Source organism: Amyelois transitella, chromosome 24, assembly GCF_032362555.1.
Source record: "Amyelois transitella isolate CPQ chromosome 24, ilAmyTran1.1, whole genome shotgun sequence".
NCBI lineage: Eukaryota > Metazoa > Arthropoda > Insecta > Lepidoptera > Pyralidae > Amyelois > Amyelois transitella.
The window spans coordinates 4,224,657-4,249,904 of NC_083527.1; the positions used below are offsets into that span (position 1 = coordinate 4,224,657).

The 25,248-nt window shown below is 37.7% G+C and overlaps 1 protein-coding gene across 1 annotated transcript in view; it reads left to right on the plus strand.

The window, feature by feature from the left end:
- Positions 1-25,248, plus strand: part of LOC106135970 (serine/arginine repetitive matrix protein 1) — a 55,214-nt gene extending 29,966 nt beyond the window's left edge. The window contains exons 2-19 of the mRNA XM_060951285.1: positions 12,112-12,240; positions 12,774-12,885; positions 13,436-13,608; positions 14,006-14,198; positions 15,378-15,468; positions 15,881-16,006; positions 16,134-16,394; positions 16,761-16,893; positions 17,819-17,929; positions 18,349-18,447; positions 18,744-18,830; positions 19,640-19,768; positions 21,094-21,247; positions 22,216-22,337; positions 22,844-22,949; positions 23,523-23,641; positions 23,999-24,230; positions 24,724-25,248. Coding sequence (XP_060807268.1) covers positions 12,185-12,240; positions 12,774-12,885; positions 13,436-13,608; positions 14,006-14,198; positions 15,378-15,468; positions 15,881-16,006; positions 16,134-16,394; positions 16,761-16,893; positions 17,819-17,929; positions 18,349-18,447; positions 18,744-18,830; positions 19,640-19,768; positions 21,094-21,247; positions 22,216-22,337; positions 22,844-22,949; positions 23,523-23,641; positions 23,999-24,230; positions 24,724-24,852 — 2,433 coding nt within the window. The 5' untranslated portion in view covers positions 12,112-12,184 and the 3' untranslated portion in view covers positions 24,853-25,248. The remainder of the gene's footprint in view (positions 1-12,111; positions 12,241-12,773; positions 12,886-13,435; positions 13,609-14,005; positions 14,199-15,377; positions 15,469-15,880; positions 16,007-16,133; positions 16,395-16,760; positions 16,894-17,818; positions 17,930-18,348; positions 18,448-18,743; positions 18,831-19,639; positions 19,769-21,093; positions 21,248-22,215; positions 22,338-22,843; positions 22,950-23,522; positions 23,642-23,998; positions 24,231-24,723) is intronic.

Genomic DNA, 25,248 nt, shown 5'->3' on the forward strand with positions numbered 1-25,248 from the left:
ACTCTTAACGTGGGGTCGCTACATTATGTAAGGGTTTACCGGTGATACACAGCTATACAAATTTGAATTATTTTCAAAACAATGAGACAATAGCAGCGAAGTGTCTTAGCCATAAGTTTGTATATAAATTTATACGATTAAATAGCCGGAAACAGCCTTCCTTATTCGCCAACTCGCGTCACTGGAATACCAATAATGTGTTACGTGCCACCATATTGACAATTCTTTTGTTCAAATAAACTGTACTTACTTATATAATTAATAGCTATAATCATATCCCAAAACCTCCGAGCTTGCGTGAAAAGAGTTATGAATGTGGATGAAGCGAAGGAAGTATGCAGAGATCGTGGCAAGTGGAAAGAGGTAGTCTCTGCCTACCCTTTCGGGAAATGCATGATTTTATGTTATGTTATAATCATATTAAAAAATAAGATTAAATCATTCATTCATTCATATGATCACGGTCTCGAAATGATTGAAAGGCTACGTTCAGCTGTATGGCTTCGTGATGGAAATGAGATTCAAATAGTGACAGGCTGCTTAGCTCATCGTTTACAAGTTTATAAGCCTATCCCTTAATCATCTTTTACAACATCCATGGGAAAGATTTACATTCTATTGTGCCGAAAACCATACGGTAATTTTTTTAAAATTTTTAAATTGATTTTCTTTTATTGCAGGTAAGGATGCTGTCCAATGACTTGATAGAAAATTACATAGGAACTTATAAATAGAGGTAGGTGTATGCATTGTTACCCGCAACGAATTAAGTTATAGCTTATACGGAGACATGCTGCTAGTCTATTGCCTAAAAGGAGAATCTCAAGTTGATAAGCCTATCCCTTAGTCGCCTTTTACAACATCCATGGAGGAGTGAGTGGTCCTATTCTTTTTTACTGGTGCCGGGAACCACACGGCAAATAGAGAATAGTAGAGAAAAAATCTGTGCTCTGAAGAATAACGTCGGAGAGTTGAACCGAGACCATCGACCTAAAGATGGGCAATAATACGAAGAATTTTAATTCCATTATGAAATCGCTAGTTTGAGAGCGTGAAACTCCTCAATGATAGCCTAATGAAGTCATTACCAATTAACTAATTGGCCCAACAATCAAGTACGAATTGACCCTCAATTTAAATTGATAAGGGCATCCTACCGAAGAGCGTCGATGGTCGAACGGTTAAGGTACGCGATTTAAAAAGTGTGGATCAATTCTTACCAGCGGTCGTGAAGCAATGACTTTTTCTGTGTTATGCATTTACATACTTTCATTAAGTTTTATCATGAACCGTTAGTGCCGTATCGTTCCCGTACTCTTCAGAATAGGACAACTCATTCTTGCCAATGGATAACGTAAAAAACGACTAAGGGAAAGGCCAATAAACTTGAGATTCTTGTAGGCGATAGGCTAGCAAGTTAGTATGGGACCTATTAATTTTTTTTTGCGTTCAAAATATATTTCGCATACCTCTAAAATTCAACAGTGTATGTCGACCTTTGACGCCCATTGTTTGAAATGATGAAATATTCAGAGCGGGAAGTCTCAGAATGTCAAAAGTGTGAATATACGGCCCATGAATATGTATTGGTCATTCCCGCGAGAGCAATGTCCTGGCCAAAAGCTGGGCTCACATCCATATCTATAGGTACTTATATTATAAAGCTGAAGAGTTTGTTTGTTTGTTTGTTTGAACGCGCTAATCTCAGGAACTACTGGTTCAAATTGTTTTTTTTTTTGTGTTGAATAGACCATTTATTAAGGAAGGCTTTAGTAATTATACTATAGACTAAAGCCTTCCTTAATAAATGGTCTATTCAACACAAAAAGAATTTTTCAATTTGTATTTCTTCGCTCCTAATAGTTGCAGCGTGATTAATATTGATCATGCTGCAACTATTAGGAGCGAAGAAATAATGGAAAATGAGAAAAAAAAAACGGGGCAAATTATAACGACGCCAGGGTTAGGTAAGTCAGGCCTACACGCAGCAACTCCCGTCTGACCTCCGCAACCATTGCAGGGGAACCTAACCCGTTTTGACCTTGTACGAGTATTAAATGGCAAACAAACCAGAAAGCTATTCCAATAATGCAAATATAGATATTTCAAATAATTCAATTTAATTTAATATAATATAAATAAATATGAAAATATAATAAACCATTTATGTGTACTAAACAAGTAAAACATAAGCCAACTAGTTTGAATTGTATCAAATTGCAAAAAAAACTAGAAAGCCAACGAAAGACTTAAAACATATGTGACAAAATAAACCTAAAGATTAAACAAACAAAATTAATTTAAAAAAAAATCGTTTTGACCTTATGCAAAAGACATCAACGCTTCCAATAATAGTATTTTTCCATTATATTTTGATGTACCTACAGACAGACAGACAAGGAACACAGCCGTGTAAATAGTGGTAGACATGTGTCGCGTGTGAACGAACCTCGCGCGATGAGAATAAATAATGAGAGTACAGTCACACAGATTAAAAAAATGTTTTTTTTTTTATTCTGCCCCATTTATCTACTATTGCATTTTTTGTTGAGATAAAATAATCAAATACACGGTAAGATAACTTGTTTTTAACTGAAATACTTGCGGTATTCTTGACCTGACCTTTTACCAGGACGTCCCTCCGTCCCTCCGTCCGTCGGGGATCGTTTCCCTTCTTGCGTTCCCACTCGGACATTGTATATTCGATTTGTAAACTGAAGCTGGCAACACACTTATATAGGCCACACTTAAGTATGTTGTCAGCAGAGACAGAGACTGTGCAGAGCAGTGGCTCTGTCCAGTAGTGGCCAGGTGTCACGTATGTTTTATCTTTGTTTTGTTTGCATATATACATACACATAAATATAGTCACGTCTATATCCCTTACGGGCTAGACAGAGCCAACTGTCTTTAAAAAGATTTGATTGACCACGCTCAGCTTTTTGGCTTGATGAGAGAATTGACATTTGGTTTGCGATTTTGAATTTTGGGTTTACGTCAGAGTTAGCGAAAATACGTGTAACTAATGTCTTGAACTAGATAGCACGGCTCCGTCCGCGTAAATAAAAAAATCCCGTTATTTCCCTTTCCCGCGGGAATTCCCGAAACTTCTAAGCGGACGTGTCCTATTTACAATCTATCTTCCTGCCAAATTTCATCTTCACTGGCTCAGTAGATTATGAGATTACGTGATCCTGTGTGTAAGTGAATGAGTAATTGTTTTTACTTTTTTACTCGTAATAGACTTGGAAAATTTACAAAATATACGCTCACGTTAATCATTGCAGGATTTCACAACATTCACGGCTGTAAGTGTACTTACATCTCGTATTAATACTATGCACGAGTCATTGTTGAACTGCATTGCTTGAAGGGCCACCCGAAGTCGGATTTAATGAGTTGCCTCGGCGTTGTTAGCTCAACTACCTACAGAGATGTGTTGGCTCAGTGGATTCCGAAATGTGTGACATTCCTGACAAGACAGGGACGGAAGATAAGTGTTTTTCATTGCATGTGTTCGATTAAATGTTTTATTCCAATTAGATAATCATTTGAGTTGGCATAGGTATTTCAAATTGCACGTGTTTGAAACCAAACAGGGTCAATGAACCAATTTTGGAAATAGCTACCTACATTAGTTTGATTGCTAACTGATGCTCAATTACAGTTAAGGAAAATATTGAGAGAAAAACTGCACGTTTAGGCAACTAGACCATCTAACGTGGGTCAGGTTCATGGAGTTCCGCCAAGAAGATAATGTATTCAAAATTGTATTAAAACACATAAGGAAAAGGCTAATAAAGTTGGAATTCTTTTTGTAGGCGATGGGGTACTAACCTGTCACTATTTGAATCTCAATTCTATCTTAAGCCGAACAGCTGAACGTGGCCTTTCAGTCTTTTCATGAGCTCTGTCCGCTCCGCCAGGAATATAGACGTATTATATGAATACAACGTACTATATGAATAAAAATAATATTATCTATAGATACTAAATTTTTGTGTCAATGCAAACACTCACCCGACAAACTTTCATGTTTATCAACACAGACTGTTTGTAAAGGTTACCACTGAACCATAGATATGTATGTTTTTTATTGCTCTTGATAATTGAGTAAATAATGTAAATAGCCCAACAGTTTCCGGCCTTCGATATCAATGCAGCTGCTATGCTGAGTTTTAGTAAATAAATAGGGAGATTCTTATGGCATTTTTTTTTAATTTCCTGAGATTTTTATCCCACGGAGACAATTTATTCAGAGTCGAAAAGTAAACAGATTTTCATTTTAGTACCTATTCTTAACTATGATTGTCTGTGCGAAATTTTAAAAAGAAATTCGTTCGATAAGTCACTTTGGTTGAATAATTTCACACTTCCTGAAAGAGCGCTGCTGGCGATTCACGAACATTACTAAAAGTAGGCGAGAAAGTCCTTTTTTCTTTCTCTTACAATACGGTTAACCTTAATGATAGAGAGAGAAATAGAGAACATGTCTTGTCAACTTCTAGTAATTCCCACTGGTGGCAAGAAGCAAGTGCAACAAACTGGCAATGCATTGCGTTAAAAACAAACTTAAAATAGAGCCATTGACCAATAAAAAATACCGCTCCTAAATTAATCTCTCCTCTCATGGGTCTACTGGAAGAGATTTCTTTTGAAATAAGTAGCACCTTTGTACAAGAATTACTGTAATAAATGCTTCTGTATATAATTTTGTGTACATAAATAAATAAATAAAAAATAAACTCAATAAATAACGTAAACAAGTGTAAAGCGGTCAGTTTCCTGCTAACTTTATCAATGCAGCTGTTGATAAGGCGAGGCGCGCGCGCCGATAGCCCTTGTTGAAGTAAACAGTAAGCTTTTCTATAGAATATATCTGATTTTTTTTCATCTGTAAAAATCCTACAACTTGTTCGCTACATTAGCCTGTTCTTCATTTAATAATTATATTTTGTGCTATGTCAAAAAGGGGCCACTTCATTTCATTCCCATAGATATTCTTAAAGGCTACCATGATACTCGTAATAGGCACACATACATCTAGTGCAGCATTTACCATGATCGAATAAAGATCCCCTGTAAAGGGCGCGGAAATCTGACGGTAGTCATATCGAGTAAAAATCTGACTTCTTACCCAATTCAGGTAGGTCAAAAGGCACCTGGCTCCTCACTTTCGTTGTTTTATTTTTACTATTTTACTTAAAGTTTAGATTACAGATTACAATCGAAACATCGTTTGAATGAATATAAACTTAACACATAATTATACCTAATAAAATATATTGTCACGGAACGCATCACCGCAAGTAGTTCTGATTCTGACATACGGTTTTTAAAACCTAATACCTAGCTTGCTGGTTTCATTTAGTGACTCGTGATCATACAAAGCAAGTTAGTATGCCTTTGTGATCGTTTACGTAGGAGCAGTTCGTCAAGGTCGATGTTTCGACAGCAAGCATTTAAGATTGACGTTCCGTGGGTGAAATTGATCGCAATGACCTCTTTACTCCAAAATGACCATAAAAGTACATCAATACAAGATAAAAAGGTACTTTAAATCTTAATGACTAAGCGGATATACAAGAAGAGTGTGGAGGGAAAGGTCGGAGTGGGAAGACCTAGACGAACGTATCTTGATCTAATTAAGGACGTCCTGGTAATAGGTCAGGCCAAAAGTACCCGAAACCGCTGAGCTTGCATGAAGAGAGTTATGAATGTGGATGAAGCGAAGGAAGTATCCAGAGATCGTGGAAAGAGGTACTGCCTACCCCTAGGCACCTAAGCACTAATGATGGAGGCTGCAACTGGGAATGCGCAAAGATGAGAGAGTCTGACCTCCGAGACTATTGTATGATGAGGATATTATTTTGTTTAAATACGCTAAATATTTTTGTGCTATAAAATCAATTTCTGAATGAATTAAAAAAATAATTCTCCATGGCAGCTTTTATTTTTCTTTTTATAAATCCCGGTCAAAATCAGCCGTGTAGCTACATAATACGGAAGTCCAAAACTAAAATAAGTAAAGACGCATTTATCTAATTCCTTTTATGAATTTAAAAATTAACACAATCATTAAAAATGGCGTTCTGTTTTCTTTCATGACTTTCAATCAACTTCAAACCTTACCAACTGTGAATAAAACTCAAAATTGATGACTAACATGGTCTAATTAATGGAATCTTGACAGTTTTATATTTCGGTGGAGTGGGTAGCTATTTCTAACTGCTATTCACGAGCTGTTAAATAAACGTGCCGTTTCGTCAAAAGGAAATCCTTATCTTAAATCTGGGTGAATGAAAATAGACGATAATTAAGTTACTTAAAAATAGATTAAATCTTGGAAATAATTAACTATTGATAGCTTTTAGCACTGATGTTCGTTAAGATTTCGGTCGATTTAAAATAATGATGACACGGTTTGTCTTGGAAACTCACTTCTCCCGATAATTTGGCAACATACTGGATTCAAAATGCAGATGCAGTCTGCAATCCAAAGTTAGCACCCAATAGAGGTCACGTAACATAAAATAACATATAATCACGTCTATATCCCTTGCGGGGTAAACAGAGCCAACGGTCTTCAAAAAACTGAAAAGCCACGTCCAGCTGTTTGGCTAAATGATAGAATTGAAATTCAAATAGTGACAGGTTGCTAGCCCATCGCCTAAAAGAAGAATGCCAAGTATATAAGCCTATCCTTTAGTCGTTTTTAACAACAGCCATGGGAAAGTCGGAGTGCTCCTATCCATTTTGCTATTGGTACCGGGAATCACACGGCACACGACCACATAAGTACCTACTGCAGAAAAATCGGACATCTTAAAATCTCTTTCTAGAAAAGACAATTTCTCGAAATTCTCGTGTAAAGATGCCTACCGACAATACCTTATGACCATTTGAGCTAATGGACTTGGACATAAAGTCCTCGAAAATGGCTTGAATCCAGCAGATCAATAAGTTACCGAATCAATATTCTGCCAAACAACTGGCAACAAATAGAGATTATGTAATGAGTCAGGAAAGAGTGCGCTGTTAGAGAGCAAATATATGTATGGCTACAGAAATAATTGAAAAAAAAAACAAATGGCATAACTAGTTGGGCATATCAGTTGGTCCACGAGGAAAACGTGAACGCAGACCAGCGCACTTCGAACATGAATCAGCTCTTGAAATCGTTGGCAGAGTCATGGGTGGTAGTAGGATTGTGACTTTTGTTTATATCCCAGATTTTGTCCAGCATTCGTTCTCGCGTTTAGTTAATAATCGTATGTCAATGCACGTATTGAGAATTTAATAGCGCCGGCTCACTCCCACACGTGGCCGTGGGCAACGGTAACATTGATTAATGTGTGGAAAAAGGTATAAGCGGTAGCGTTCGGGGTAAGATATTTTTTTCCTTGATACAAGAAGCTACTAGGGTTTTGAATATACGAAAAGATAGGTATATATAAATGTAGTTTATATCTTTTCGTAGCAATAGCTGGATTAGATGTTGTTTTGTACAAAATATTATTTAGATTCTCGGCTATAACATAAGAATCTAGGTCAATGAAATTCGGATTAACATTACATTTAGAAATTGCGTGATGCGTATTAAGAAGAGATGAATGGAGGAAGCTCCACTCAAATCCACTGACAAGAGTTAGCTCTTTAAAGAAGAATATGGAGAAAGAGTTGAATCTTTTAAGTAATATCAATCAGGTACTACTGGTGTAATCGAAAAATATTCAGTGTACTTACAAAGCATTATTCAGCTTACGGAAATTAACAGGAATTATCGAGCCGCAAGGCGTAAGTACTTAAGTTTGATTATAACTCGCTTCCGCCCACAACTTGAACGCTAGACTTCACGGCGTCCATTGATACCTATCTTACCATTCATTTTTCTATTCAGCCGTTACTCGTCCATCTGCTAACACAAGTCACGATTCCAACCATCTCTATAACCGTGCTATATTTAACTTTTTACCGACTCCATAATTTTACTTTTTTTTTGCAGCAGTATCATGGTTGCCTTGTGCCCTTTATCAAAAGACCTTTTACCTAGTTCAACATTTATTTTCAGAATCGATAAAAATACCAAAGAAAAAATCATTATCTGCGTGTTTAAATCAAAAGCATATCAATCTACCCAAATTCACTCTATTACTGCGTCATAGAGTTCCATGCAGTGTAACTTGATATGCTGTTGACTGTACTTGATGTGTTAAGCAGATTTTGGGTCGTGAAAGGAGTGGTTGAATATGCCATGTTGAAATGAAAGAAAATCTGAACTGATTAGTCGCTGTGCGGAAACATACGGTAATATTAGGACACTAGCTTTTGTGCGGAGCTACGCTACCGTGGGAAATTCCAGAAAAAGTGCCTATGTTGCTCCTGAAGGTATATTCTTTAGCTGTGCCAAATTTCGTGAAAATCAGTAAAGTGGTTCTGGATATTATTCGTTATAAACATACAAATCTGTTCTGTTCTCTAATAATAAATTTTTAGTGCGGATTGGTACCTACATAAATGCTCCTCACCACCTTAACTTTCTGATTCAAGCACTTTAGTTACCTACATTTGGAAATTAAATCGCAAAAAAATATGCACTTACAATTTATACATCCTATTTCCGACATTTTGTAAAAGAAAACTACAAAAACACAACGTTTCTCACGCTGCCAGCGAGCTGTCTGCATCTTTCCTCTATAATTATTTTAATTAAAAGAAGTGCAATCGTACCGGACTGTGTATTTAGTCATAAACGGAATGTACTATTAACCGTTCAGAGATAAAAGTCATGTTCTTCTCAGACATAGCAAATGCAAGTTGTAAACTTACATTTAATAAAAACAGCTGCGTACTCGCGTTTAAATTATTCATACATACATACATATGGTCACGTCTATATCTCTTGCGGGGTAGACAGAGCCAACAATCTTGAAAAGACTGAATGGCCACGTTCAGCTATTTGGCTTAATGATAGAATTGAGATTCAAATAGTGACAGGTTGCTAGACCATCGCCTAAAAAAGAATCCCAAGTTTGTAAGCCTATCCATTAGTCGCCTTTTACGAGATCCATGGGAAGGAGATGGAGTGGTCCTATGTTTTTTTTTATTGGTGCCGGGAACCACACGGCAAATATAGTAACTTATAGTAATTATACTATAGTACAATTTTTACTAAAAATTACAAATAAAACTTTTTATTTAAAATACATTGATTTTATTTTGCTGCAAATAGGTATTAGAACATAATAAAAATGTATTTGCATCATATTATGTGATCAAAGATCTGCGCTGAGCTGTAGGTAAGTTCCTTCATAATATAAATTAGATATTATCACTGATAAGAACTGATATTATTGTTATCAAATTTAAAATACTTTGTTCTGATTGGTGAGTAAATGGTCTTTGCGTTTCGTAAAACCAATCACAAAAAGCCTTCTGATGTAAGTGCTGCTAAATATAGAGAACCAATCAGGAAGAGCCATTGCCTATTTGTTTTTTACAGATTGGTTTGATATAAAAATATAATATTATCTACATTATACCTATTTATCGGAAACTTCTTTGTATGTTACCTACCACTTACTACTGTCAGATAGTCTATGGTTTGAACATTGGCTGCTGAGCGTCGGATCCGTTCGACATAAGTTCGAAGCTTCGAATCATACCGAGATCATATATTTACCTACTTAGTTCATATAAATCATATTTTTTGGCTAAATAAATTGGATGCACGTATTTTGACGGAATATATCTTGAGGAAACCAATTCATTCACACAAATACAACTGCTTACGGAAAAAGATACCGTACATTATTTTTAGTTTATGTATTTAAAAAATAATAAAAAGTAATTTTGTAGATATATGAAATTATTATTGCATTATTTGTCTTAACTCTTCATAACTTAATCTTTATTGTCGTGCACTGTTTACGAACTGGGTAACCTAAACCTTACCATGGTTTTTGTATTAATAACATAAATATCAAGTGAATTTGAGTGAGTAGAGGCCAAATAACTATAGCAAGCAATTATACTTAATTATACTACTTTCATAAACTAAATGTAACCTAAAAAGTTTAACAATCTGCTTGTTTTAAATATTTATTATTTTTTAATGCTAAGTGCGATCTTGTATATTGGACCGTTACTTTACTTTCCATTTTTTAAGGTGAGTAAATACTTTTTTAATGAACAGTCTCTGGTAGGTACCTAAAACGTCAAACTTCCCCGCTATTTCAGAGACTAAATTTTTAATCAAAGTAATTTAAAAATATATAATTTTTTTAATACAAAAGCATTAATTAAAATTTTTCTTTTTATAAAATGTATCTATGAATTCTAAATTAATAGGTACTCCCTTTTGTTTGATACATTCCTGACTACGTTGTTTTGGTGCAAATCTGTCATGTTTCCCTTACCTAATTTAAAAAGATTACATGCTACTTTTAAGTATCTATCACAATGTGAATTATTTATAAAACAAGGCATAGACTAGAAAGCAGTTTGGCGGGAAAACGAAAGTGCCGACTTCGCCAGGTTTTTCTCAGAAACTAGCAGATAATCGCACTAATTGTATGCAATTATGATGCTTTACGAGCAGAGCAAGCTTCAATGAAATTGGTAGGTGCAGCAAAAATCGTGTGAATGTGAATGAGGCATGTTTTTAAAATTATGAATTAAGTTCAAAGTAACTTTTCAATGTATGTTCATTGAACGATCTGATTACGCAAAGCATAAAGTAACTCATATTTTGTTTGAATTGTAAATTGATTATTGTTTCGGTAAACATAAAAATATTTTCTTTTTTTTTAAATTAAATAAACAGTGCATAATTTCCTCTATGACTGAAATTTTAGTTACTATGTCGACTGTCTTGACACTCTCATTTTTGTTTATCTAATATGTACATATTTTTTCTTTTAGTTAAGATGAGCGATAGATGTCTGTCAAGATATGTTATCGAAACCACATCAATGTAACATAAGGCGGCAGACCTTATCCAAAATAGGCAAAACTTCTGGCGACCAAAACTATATTTGGCACGTCTTAATGGCCCTCCTCGGAGTAACAATCTAATTCTCCCGAACTCCCACATGGTCCAAATTAGCCCAGTTTAGCCTAATATGTAATTAACAAGTTTAATATCCGAGTGGAAATGCCATAGCAAATATTGGGATAGAAGGCTGGCACCTATATGCAAATAATGTTGCTTCTATTAAAACCAACCAGTTACTTGCAAAACCTAGGTATCATTAAATTTATTTGTTCCTTACGGGGTTGACAGAGCTGACATTCTATAGAAACCTCAAACTTTGAGGACCACATTTGGCCGAACATGATGGCACAAACTATACCTTCTGCCACCTTTTATGCCATCCACCCACAGGAGTTAGAGTCATTACTGTACGTAAGTACCGGTAAACACACTGCACAAAAGTTAAAAAACTTTTAAAAAAAGATATGTACCTAAGTAGGTAATTCTTATATTTTTATTTCATTTCTAAGTCTTGAAGTTGAATGGTCATACTGGCGTTAACCATATGTTATGGCATCAACGATGGCCGAATGACCCGCCATTCCACTGTTCGCATCATTAATAAAACCGGTGACAATTTGGCAAGCGCCAATTTCGGATGACCGGGATACTGCAACCCACCTATTGACATCTAGCGTTTAGGCACATTCTTAGTATACTTATTACTTACGAGGTATAAAGAGCTAACAGTCTTAAAAAAAATCAGAAGGCCATAATCGACTGTGTGGCGTAATGATGAAATTGAGATTCAAATAGGGACAGGTTGAAAGCTCGGTTGAAGCTCGATTTGTGATTGTGACATATATATAGCGATAAATACGTAAGTTATGATATATGCGCTGCAAATTAATCTTAGGACCACCGATTGCAGTCACATCATGTAAAATTATGTAAGATCATAGTGATGTTCATAGAATAGCTAACGTTATTTAGATTTTAACGTGCACCCATTTAGTGATTTGAAAAAAAATAATTTCGACCAAAGAATTTTCTCTTTGATATACCTACATAATAATTTATAAGTAGTTTCAAAAAAACATTAATAATATGAAACTGTTTATTTTGCATTGTTACAGAAAGTCTTGGCGTAGGAGGTTGTGACATCTGGTGACCGAATGATGAGCGGGGTGGTCCGCCCGCTCCGCCGCCATGGCCGCCCTGTCCTGCTACCAGCCCTGCCGGTCACACCTCGCCCAGCCCGCTAGGTATATCATCGTTTAATTGATTATATTCATCTTCATCCTCCCTTTCATTGTATTCAACGTCATTTTTATTATCTTCTCCGTTATTATCACCAATGATAAAAGGGGTAGACTTCTCGTACCAACGTACTGTCGTCTTATTAGCCCTGCCAATCAGACCTCCCCAAAATTGAAAGGTATGTCATCATCGTTATCATAATTCATGTATCTTAAATAACTATGTCGTTATTATCATCAATGATGAGCGGGGTGATCTTATCATTTATCTCTATCTTATTCATCTCTTTCATAGCTCTCGTCATCATTTTTATTGCCTTCAATGTTATTTTCATCAATGATTAGTTTTGTGGCCTTTCCGTCCAATCTACTAACAGAATGATCATCTTATTCATATCTTTCATCGTTATTTTCATCACTAACTAAACTGCGCCGTTACTAAATAAGTCTAGCTATCAGATTTCTTAGTTAAAAATTCTGCACAGCTATCTTTATTTGAGCCAGCCCACCATATGGACTTATGACCACTTTTTGTCCAGGTGTTTGGATGACGATGACAGTCACGCAGCCACTCTGTCGCTCCGTCGGCAACAGTTCATAGAGAGATGCCACGAGAGCCGCGGCGTGCGATACCGGGACTCCATTCCTGAGGTGAGAGCAGAAGTTCATTCTGAATATAAGACATCTCATCATCCTCCTGGCGACGGAACGAACATGAAGTGACTCCCGTCTGTCGGTAGTGGATACCTGCATCTATACGAAGCATGGATTTCCTCTCAATATTTTTCCTCACCCATAAAAGTACTTTTTTCAACTTCGGATAGGTATTTCTGCCTCTAGGACGAGGATTAAACTAGTTTAGATATTCTAGTGGTCCATAAATCCATCACAGTGCAGGCCTGTTCAGATATATGGCAGTGAGACGAAGCTAGTGCTGGAGCGGCACAAGTAGAAGCTACGTGTCATGGAAAACGAGTATTAACCTTCTTCCCTGGTTTTCTGGTTTAAAATCGCGAAAGATGATACTTGTATGCACGCTATTGGAATTAAAATGGAAGATGTCGATGATAGTGCAAAGTGAACTCCAGGCTCCTACTACTGCTATGTCCAGGAGGGCATAGCAATACGAGTGGTAGGAGCAACCAAGAACGCAAAAATAAGAAAGATAATTACTTATTGTCTTATTATATGAAATTCCCAGGTGTCGGTAAAGAGAACAAGGGAGGAGCTGACCAAGCATGCGTCACAAACCCTGCCGCTGAACCGGCGGCTGGCCGTCGAGTCCGGGTGGTCGAAGGTCGAGGAGGTCCGCAAGAAGTTCGAGGGGGGCGCCGACGCTACCTCATTCTCTAGGTCTTTTGAATCTCCCCCAAGGTCAGTTTATTTTTTTTTTTCTGTATGAGGTACTAGGCAAGAGATTCCCCTCTTTTCTACTCTAATATTCATTGTCTTTTCAATTTTTTTTAATAAATGAAGATTAAGAAGAAGTTACTTCTGTAATACCTAGTTTGCGAAAAATCCTCCTTCTATCATTTCAAACCTCACTCTCATCTTTAGCTTTTCGATCTTCTCAATGTACTTTGTTCAGGGCTTCCACCCACATTTTATAAAACGTCTGACGTCAGCGTATGCAATATGGAAACCCTGATTTCATTAGGAAAGTAACATGTGTAGTTATTTTTGCTGAAATTGGAGTTACGCGTCGTTCCTAAGCCTTGCAGAAAACCTTCTTTAGTAGTTGTTGGGCCTCTACAAAGTTAGTTTGTTCCAGGCGTCGCTTAGCCGACTCTCTGTTCGCGAGCTTCAAGCTGCCGCGCAAAAAGGACGGCATGGCGCAGCCTCGCTCGCTCGCTCCTCAGCCGCAACAGAAACGCAAGTCTGCCGTCGAGCTGCTGGCAGAATCGAAGGCCTTCTACGTTAAATCTGAAACAGTTTTGGACAGGAAGCAGGAACTTCCTTTACGGGTAAATATATTTAGGATCAAGATTATTCATAGCTCAAGGCGTCGCTGTGACAATTGGTTGATGGCTCGCTTCTCAACGACAACAGAAACGCATGTCTGCCGTCAAGCTTTTCGTAGATTCAAAAGTCTTCTAACTATGTCAAGTTTGAGATTGTATTGGATAGAATGCAGGAACTTCCTTTGAGGGTAGACACTAAGAATTAACCGAAATGATCATTGGCGAAACCCGTATTCTTGGGGAAGGATCAACGGATATGAATGCCAGGAAGATAACGATAATAATTAATATTTGCAAGAACTGCAAGATAATAAATACACATCATTAAATTGTAAGTATGTTACTAGCTGTTCTCAAAATAACCTGACATTAGAGCTTTGTTAATGATGAGTCTTCGACCGAAGCTGCTTTGAGCTAAACAAGTTTGCCTGCTTGAGATGCTAACACGTGGCTTGGTTAGTAAAAAAAGGTTTGTATTCCATGTTCTAATTTATAAAGTTTTGACGTTTTTACTATTACCTATGTATACAGTACTAATCTAACCATTGACCAATGAGTAACTGTAAAGGTCGGGGTCATGACATAGTTGTATAGAAAGGTAAACATGACTCAGCAATACAGGTGAAACAATAAATAGCAATTAAGAAGACAATTTACTAAGTGGTACAAATACAATAGTCGACACGGGTTTCGAATGCTGACCTTCTGAGTGAGTGGAAATAAATTTTAGGGTAATTTGAGTGATATGATAATACGTATGAGTAAAGAAAACTTATCTAACGAAGGACCTTTCAAGCTATACCTACTGACATTGAGTTTCATCATGGTTACAAACAAATTTTTTCTCGTACTCTCATTTTAGAAGTTGATGGGCGTAACTACCACAAACTTTTTGACGTAGATTTAAGAAAAACTTGGATATGTGTCACCCAGAAATACATAGAATAGCTAGGCTGTCTCATGGCACTGTTAACTTTGTAATGTTTGAAAATCTTGATAGGTAAGGGCGTATTAAGAAAAAATACTTTTTCGTCGTAATCTGTTAAAGGTAGGTTTGTAGACTTATTTTTTTTATTAATTGTGTTTTCAACGCTTTTCGTTAGATCGTGAGCAGTGTTGTTGATTATGCCTTATATAGTCATAATCATGATTATAACTTTTGTCTTCTGCTCATATCTCCAGGTGAGCAGTGGACTGAGCCAGGCGATAGCTGCGGGCGGCTGTCACCTCGTCAGCTCCAGCACCCTCACCAACGATGCCTGCTGCAATCCTTGTGAGTTTTGCCATTTATCTTATGATTTGCCTTCCCCAGTACATTTTGTTTGCTGCTTATTTAACAGTACGTATATGTTCCATAAAGTCTAGTTACTGTTGTTTGTAGCTATAAGTATTTGGATTTTTGGTCTGCTTTTATCTTTGGATACCTTTTAATTCTCTATTTTACCGGAAACACAGATATGAAATGTAGAGAAACGTTTTTGGACGTTATGAATACTAAGCGTATATGATCCGAAGATAAGAACCAAGAAGGGAAGATAAAAATCTAGAAGAAACACGTCATTATAGAAAGTATTAATAAAGTCATTTTGGCTAAAAGGTGAATAGGTTATTATTAATGCTACCTTCGCCAGTCTAGTCTTTAAATTGCTAAGTTTTTAAGTCGTCACAAATCGCCCTGGTTTCAGATGCGACGACGCGTATTAGCAGCACCCGAAGAGCAGTCAGCGCTGGCGAGGGTCTGCAGAACACATTGAGAAGGCTGTTGGAGCATGCTGACAGCAGGGAGAATGTGTACGCGCCCAGTTATGGGAGTAAGTAATTTTCAGGTTTATATATTTCAAAAAGACCTTCAGGCGTACAAAGTTTACTTTATCAATTAAGAATTTTCGCTAATGAACCTATGAATTTATTCTAATAATATTATTTTTCTCTTTTCAGCACACAAAGTATTCTCCGACACTCGCCGCCTCAAAGACTCCTACCCCGAAAGAGAAATACGCCCCCACACAGGGACGTACTCGGGCACCTTCTCCGGGACCTCGTCCTCTGGGACCTCGGGCTCCAAAGCGCACAAGTCGGACCCTGACAAGATCAGCCGGCCCCTGAGTTTCGGAGACGCGCGAGTCTTCTTCCCGGAGTCTTTTGTGATACCGCGCCAGAGGGCCAGTGAGGTCGTTCTCAAAAACGCGTATTCTATACGTAAGTATTTAATAATACTAAGATTTTGTTAAGAATCTTTCTATAACTGGATTGCGATGTAATAAGTCACCGGGTGAAGAAATTTTCTTGAACTATCCACTTTTTTGGATCTAAAAAACCATAATCAATTTCTGCAGACTCTTCGTCTCCTCTGCACACTTCTTGGCCTTATGGTGCCGAAATTTTACGGTCATAAGGGCCACCCGCGTTCTTTAAAAGTATGCTTGAAACTGAAGATACATATAATGCTGATGTAGAAACATTCCATTCAATGGGATTCCCTGCTGCGGTAAAAGTGATGGAAAAAGAAAGCCTGGATTATGATTTGAAGGACTACTGACTCGACTTAATTCTTTTTCCTTCTAGCGAGCTCTCATTCAAGCCCCCGTCACATGGAGTTACCGGAACCCGTTCTAAGCGGGTCGGGCTCTCCGGCGGAACAGCTCGGAGCTATTAGTCCCCCCGCTCAGTACGCGCACTCTGCACCTAGATATATCAGGTCAGTTTTTATATCTGCTTTTTTATAATATAGCCTAAGAAAATCTCAAATTCAAATTCAAAGTTTTTAATCATTATTATGGGAGATTTCAACATCACTTAATAATTGTCATATCTTTTGGTTTCACAACATCGGTTGAGACAAATAAATTACTTAAAACTTAGTTTATTGCCGCTTACAAAGCGTCAGTGGAGAAGAAGCGGTAACAAACTCCACTGCAGCATTTTCTTCAATAACGAAATTTAAATATCTGTTGGAATATAAATATCTATCGGAGCCGAGATACAAACGTTGGGCGAGATACTACTCCATGGAAAGTTTTAAACACCCTCCGATTAGTGCTACCTCTTGTCTTAATCTGCCTTTGGCTACTTGAAAGACACTAGATACTAAGTGAGTCGATGTAAGGACTGACAGACTGACTACGTGGGGGTTTATACAGGTAAATTTAGTAGGCGCCTTTTCTAAACTATGGAGCAACTTGTCCTTCTCTAACACCAACAAGTACAGGACTTATCAGATCATCCCTGATCTGATAAGAGTAGCTAGTGGTAAAGTTTAGTTACCGTTGGACGACACGCCAAGAAGTGCACCCATACAAAAATTTCGAGAAAATTCAAAAATTCAAAATTTTTTATTCATTATTATAGGATATTATTATATCGCTTAATAATTGTCGTATGGTTTAACAACTTGGTTGACGTCAAATAAATTACTTAAAAACTAAGTTTACTGCCGCTTCCAAGGCGTCAGTGCAGAAGAAGCGGTAACAAACTGCACTGCAGAGAAAATAGCCTCAACATTCGCACAATTCAAACTTGGTTAGTTTCCTCATTAACAAAGTTACTTAGATTAGGCTTAGGGGGTCTCACCTGACCTTTCCCATTGCTGAGTCGGTAACTTGACATTTCCGTTGTGTCCCCAGATCGAATTCCCACTCGCAGCCGAGCATGCGCGAGGAAGACAGCTGCCCTAATATCAACAGCCACAAGTCTCTACCTGATCTTCATACGCAGACCAGATGTTATCCAGAACAGTAAGTATTCCACATACCCACTGAAACCTCGTCATGCCCTTTCAAAAATGTAGGTTTTCAAATATTGGTAATTAGTAACTTTACCAACTAACAGTTTTCATATTTTTCTCGTCGAAAAATAACTAAACTAGTCCTTTTTCTCTTTAATCAATCATTTCTCGATCGATTTCTCATAATATCTACTAATCGTCTCTCGTTTACGGGAATCCAAATAGTTACATTGTAAATTTAAATTAAGGACGTCCTTGTAAAGGGTCTGGACAAGAGTACCCAAAACCGCCGAGCTTGCATGAAGAGAGTTATGAATGTGGATGAAGCGAAGGAATTTTGCAGAGATCGTGGCAAATGGAAAGATGTAGTCTCTGCCTACCCCTCTGGGAAAGAGTCGTGATATTTATGTATGTATGTATAATTTACAGTGTGAACGTGGAAGGCACGGCCACCGCCGGCCGCTCCCCGCGCCGCCGCCGGCACTCCGCGCACCAGCGGACGGCCTCCTGCTCTTCTAAGGGCACCAGGTACCATTTCATTCATTCAACCCTTGTGATTGTTTTTCTAATTCCATTTTTCTAATAGGAAATACTTTTTAATGGAGAGCTAGAATTGGAAGGATTTTCCGCTTCTTATAGACGCGCTTTCCTAATGACAAATTTAAGCGTTCTAAAATCTTTGAAATCGTATTTTGTAATGGTGAAATCGTCTGTATAGATTATCTGTATATTAAGACAGAAGTAAGTAGTCCAAGTTTCTTTTAACTTACGTGACTTCTGGTGGTGATTTTAAAAATCTAACAAACGGTAATTTTTACTTCTAGATCTAATCACTCGTCTTTAATGTCATCGTGTGAAGCGTTCTCGGAGCATCCTTCACCAGGCGAGGAAAACTACCAATCCTATAACAGGTAAATAGCATAGTTTGTCCGTGAACGGGCCTTGACTATTTGTATTCATTGAAAATGTACAATTGGTTTGTCAGATCACTCGAATGTTAAATAACGATGCTCGAAAAGCGTTTAAGGGCAGTCCCTATAAACATAGCATTTGAAAAACAATGACCAATAAACCCTAAAAAACAACTAAAATAAACGTCTGACAAGCAATAATCATCGACGCAAAATAAGTAGAAGTTAAATTTCCTAAAAGTTACAACATGCAAGAAGGAATCAACTATAATAAAGGTAGAATGATGAATTAAGTGCCGTGTGGTTCCCGGCACCATTACAAAAAAGAATAGGACCACTCCATCTCTTTCCTACGGATGTCATAAAAGGCGAGGCGATGGGCTAGCAACCTGTCACTATTTGAATCTCAATTCTATCACTAAGCCAAACAGCTGAGCGTGGCCTATCAGTCTTTTCAAGACTGGTGGTTCTGTTTACCCCGCTAGGGATATAAACGTGACCATATGTATGTATGATAAATTAACATACATACATATAATCACGTCTATATCCCTTACGGGGTAGACAGAGCCAATAGTCCCGAAAAGACTGAATGGCCACGTTCAGCTGCTCGGCTTAATGATGAAATTGAGATCCAAATAGTGACAGGTTGGTAGCCCATCGCCAAAAAAAAGAATCACAAGAATGTAAGCCTATCCCTTAGTCGCCTGATACAACATCCATGGGAAAGAAATGGAGTGGTCCTATTCTTTTTTATAGGTATTATTATTAACAAATTTCATAAATAGTGTATGTAATTTGCCCCCCAGTCGCTGCGGATCATCGTTCGCCCGCGACTCCGGCGGCTCTAGCGGCCACTACACGCAGCGCAGCGCGCCGCCGCACGCTCACCAACATAGAAACGATTCCGGATCTTCCACACAACATGAACAGACCAGGTTATAAATACATTCATTTCATGTATTTGACAAGATTTTTCATGTATGTTTCCATTTTCTGTATAATAGTTTAGCTTTTCGTCGTTATCATTGCCTGAATCTATATCGTCACGAGCATCTTTGGCAGTATCCGGTTCGAAGGACCATAAGGTGAAAGCGTTAATTTTCCTATTGTCTTGTATGATTTAAATAACAGAATGTCGAGTAGTTAAAGCTTATAAATATATTTTACATAATATATAGGTAGATCAACTTCAGTAACAATAGCAATAAAATACACTAACCCTTTGTTGTGCCGTGTGGTTCCCGGCACCAATAATAAAAAAGAATAGGACCACTCCATCTCTTTCCCATGGATGTCGTAAAAGCCGACTAAGGGGTAGGCTTATAAACTTGGGATTCTTCTTTTAGGCGATGGACTAGCAACCTGTCACTATTTGAATCTCAATCCTATCTTAAAGCCAAATAGTTGAACGTGGCCTATCAGTCTTTACAAGACTGTAGGCTCTGTCTACCCCGCAAGGGATATAGACGTGATTTTATGTATGTATGTATGTATTTATTCTTTATTGTAACAATTACAATTTGTAAAGTACAATAGGCGGACTTAATGCTAATAGCATTATCTAACAGTCTACCATTGGGTTAAGCGGAGAACCTTTGTGTGGGTGATAATAATAATGTATAACAAACATACTTACTATACGATATTATACTAAAAACCTATACATAATATATACATATATACTACACTAAACATACATATATACATAGATTTTTCATGTATGTTTCCATTTTCTATATAATAGTTTAGCTTTTCGTCGTTATCATTGCCCGAATCTATATCGTCACGAGCGTCTTTGGCAGTATCCGGTTCGAAGGACCATAAGGTGAAAGCGTTAATTTTCCTATTGTCTTTAGTTTAGGCAAATCTGACATAAATAACAGAATATCGCGTAGTTAAAGCTTATAAATATATTTTACATAATATATAGGTAGATGAACTTCAGTAACAATAGCAATAAAAGACACTAACCCTTTGTTGTGCCATGTGGTTCCCGGCACCAATAATAAAAAAGAATAGGACCACTCCCTCTCGTTCCCATGGATGTCGTAAAAGGCGACTAAGGGATTGGCTCATAAACTTGGGATTCTTCTTTTAGGCGGTGGGCTAGTAACCTGTCACTGTTTGAATCTCAATTCCATCATGGGGCCAAACAGCTGAACGTGGCCTATCAGTCTTTTCAAGACTGTTGGCTCTGTCTACCCCGCAGCGGATATAGACGTGATTATATGTATGTATGTATGTAACCCTTTGTCCACAGCCGCTACAACTCGTACTACGCGGAGTACGGTCGCGGCGCCGAGCTTGAGTGCTACGTCTCAGCGCCGCCGCAGTTCCAAGATGGCGCGCCCTCCCCCCCACCGCCACTCGCCACCCCCCACTACGCGCAACCAAGGGTGGGGATACACTTCCAGGTAGGAATGGGTTAAGATCAACTTGAGGCAGGTGGCAAGATCTAAAGAACTGTGTTATATGAAGGCTTCTTTTGTTTAAACTGGCAATTTTTGACAATTTGACTAGTGTTCCATGTTCTTACATACATACATACATATGGTCACGTCTATATCCCTTGCGGGGTAGACAGAGCCAACAGTCTTGAAAAGACTGAATGGCCACGTTCAGCTATTTTGCTTTCTAGCATTTTAAAGGACTACTCCATCTCGCTTCAATGGATTTCTTTACAGGAATAAGAACTTGGTGCAATCAGGACTTGGTCTGATCCCAGGGTTCGCAGCATTTAGCTTGGAGAGTGCAACAGGAACACGCATAGGTGAAAGAGAGTTGTTTCTGGCACTGTAGGAAAAAAACCCACTCCATCACACTCCAGGGGATGTCGAATAAGTCTTTTCACCTGGTTCAATGACCACGATCCAAGTTTGCTTACGTGCTCTAGTTAAAAGAGTCATATCCAGACACTGGGCTCCTTTCTAGAGAGAACGAAACAACAACAGGATTTATTTATCTTTATTAGGGAAATAGAAAGTAACATGGTCGTAAATTAAAATTATCTTATACTATGCTGTAAAAACCAATAAAGTTTTCTCTGTTTACATATATATAATACATACTATCGAAAAGACAAAAGAAGGACGGGAATCTTTGAGAATTCCTTCATAGAAGCTTCTTAATGAATCGTTGTTTCAGGCTATAAGAATGACCGTTCCACAGCGCTATCTTTACCAACTTCTTTATCAAGTTGGCTCTACAATTCTTTCGGTCATACGAGCCAAATCATGGGAGATTTGCCTCTCTAATAGTGTTTTGATTTGATCCCAACGCACCCTTTATGGACTTCTACTGACAATTACAGCAGTGAAACTAGATCAGAATAAAATTACAATTTTTTTTTTTTATTAATTTATTTTTTTTATTTTTCCTCCAGGCTAGCGCGCCTCCCCCTCAGTTCCAAGACGAGCCGCCGATGTACGACTGCGGATACAAGACTCCCATCAAGTGCGTCCCCGTGGGCAGGAAGGATTACACCAGCTCCAGGGATTATAACAGGTCTGTTTATTAATTTAATGGGCTCGTCAACTAAAATATACAAACAGAAATTGAGCTTATACATTAAATGTTTAATTGCACCTTTTAAGTCAGACAGAATGCAGAGAGACAGAGATAGAATTCAAACGATATGATCAAAAGAAATTGAAAAATGGAAAATAATGTTGAAATGCCTTGACGGAATAAATTGGTCTTTATTCCCGACGCAAAAACGACGGAGTGTTTTGCCGTGTCTTTAAAATATGAATTTAATTAGTTGTGAGTGTTCTATGTTTTATAGAGTTCGAGCCAAGATGACTGCCATCACAAAAAAGAGTTACTTACCTAATTGAAAGTGAAAATATACACACAGACACATGGTCACGTCTATATCCCATGCGGGGTAGACAGAGCCAACAGTCTTAAAAAGACCGAATGGCCACGTCCAGCTATCTGGCTTAATGATAGAATTGAGATTTAAAGATTCAAGTGAAAATATACCTATTTTTATTGCTTCCAATTCCAAGATACCACGAGCCCAACACGGAGCTGGTGAGCAAGCAGCCTCACCACCAGGATCACCGCCCGAGGCCGCGCCTTGACGATACTCAGGAGTACGTCAATGCTACACAGGTATGCATTTAAAAGACTAACCACGTAATGTACTATGGACTAAGGCGACTATGAGAGAAGCTTTTAAACTTGGAAATCTCCTTATACTTAGGCTTGTTCGATCTTAGTTCCATCATTGAGCAGTCTGTCTACCCTTGCTGGGTATAGATTTAATTATATGTATGTATGTACTCTGGACGTCATATTGGTGATAAAATGACCCCTAAATTTTCGCCATTGACGTGAGTATTGACAAGAAAAACAAGTTTAAGAAATTTAATATTCACCAAATAAGTAGGTAGATACCGTTCACTTTCAGTAGAATTTCGCTATATGCATGCACACGGCAGTGTATGGGCCAAGTTCAGATAAAATTCTCAAATGGCCATTCATTCATACCAATATTAAGAAGATAATCGATTAGTATTTTTTTTTGTACAAATGAAACGCAAAAAAATACTAGATCGATTTTAATAAAAAATACCTATTAATAAATTTTAATAATTAATTTCCACGCCCATTGGGACCATGCCGACTAAAGCTTATCTTTGATATCTGGTTTACAAATTTAAAATATTCTTTATTTTTGCCTAGATATGTCAAACGGAGGAAGTGACGTCACCGCTGGGCACGTTCAAACGACAACGCTGCCTACGATACAAGCAGCGACGACCGCGGCCTATCCTCAGATCTAAATCCGATATTTCTGATAGGTTAGTATTTATTAATATACATTACTATAATGTAATATACTAGTGTATTTGGTATTTTGAAAAGATTATCTTCTTTTCTTATTGTCATAATCAAGGATCATACAAATTGTACAGCGATAACCAATAAAATGATTTCTCATTATTTCTCAATTTATATCCGAAATTGGTTAAAGTATTTTCATCCTAACGTAAGTTTGAGACTCGTGAATACTTACCGAGCCTCAGAAAACTCTATATTACCTAAATAGTTATACATGGACCCAAAATATTTTTATATAAATATTCTACAAATCACTGAATATTTTCTCCATCTCTCATTCTAAGTTTATCGCCACAACGATATTACTTTTATCACAGATACAGACGTTCAGACGGGCGAAGCCCCGCGTCAGCGCCATGCGAAGGCGAGGACTCTCCCGATAGTCCTTCAGAAGAATCCGCGCGACTCCAAAACTTCTTCGAGCGTCTCGGGCTAGATGCGAGACAGTACGACGCTCTTATACGAGATCAGCCCGAGGAGAGCCCCGTGTTCTTCTCCTCGGCCTCCACTGTGGACTCCAATCAGATAGCCGCTACTGCTGACTACACGGTAAGTAATTGGACATATTTCACACAGCAAGCCCTTCAGAAAAATCGACAAAACTTGTTCAAACTATTCGGGCTGAATACGAGATACTGGCTCTGATACGAGATCAACTCCCGGAGAGCCCCGTGTTCTTCTCCTCGGCACCTTCTGTGGACTTAAATCGGACTGCTTGCTGACTATATGATTAGTAATTTTAAGATATTACACATAAAAACTCTTTCAGAAGTTCTTCGAGTGAGTCGGGCTGGACGTGATACAATACGAGCAGTTATACCTTTCAGCGAGAATTCTTCTTATTATTCATCAAAACAATTGTAACCAAAATTAACTATTAATTTAACTTTTAAATGGATTTACTTTTATAAAACACTGGCACATTTTTGGAAGCCTGAACTGTTAGTACAAAATGGTCCTACGAACATGCTATGACTACTTAAAATAACTTTATACAACAGTAATTTTAAGATAAAATAAATTCTTATTCTTTGTTGCGCAGGTACAAGGCCCCGCTGTGCAGAAACAAATTTACCGTAACACAGAGCCACCCAGCGTCGTTGAACGAAACGCCCGCATCATCAAATGGCTCTGTCAGTGTCGTAAAACGCAGATGCAACCACCACAATGAGCGAACTTAACCCATTCGATATTATGTTTCTCATTTTTTGAATAACATTCATCAGAGTCGCTCATTTTTAACTGACTTCAAATAGGAGGAGGTTCTCATAACTTTAATATAAGACGATTGGATGCATTTTCTCAAGTGTAATTTTCCTTTTTTGCTGAACTAGCTATTTTAAGAAATAATATAGCGTTAATCGAATTAGATAGGAAACTATTAAACGTGGATAATTCTAAAATAAAAATAAACGGAATGACTGCACAATATCGATGTGTTCAGAAATCTGGGCAAGATATGTATGTGTTATAAATGTTTCCTTGTGAAATTGATTTTATTGCAAGATCACTGACTATGGAATATGGTAACTAACCGATACTAGTTCATTATTTAAGGTTCTTAAAA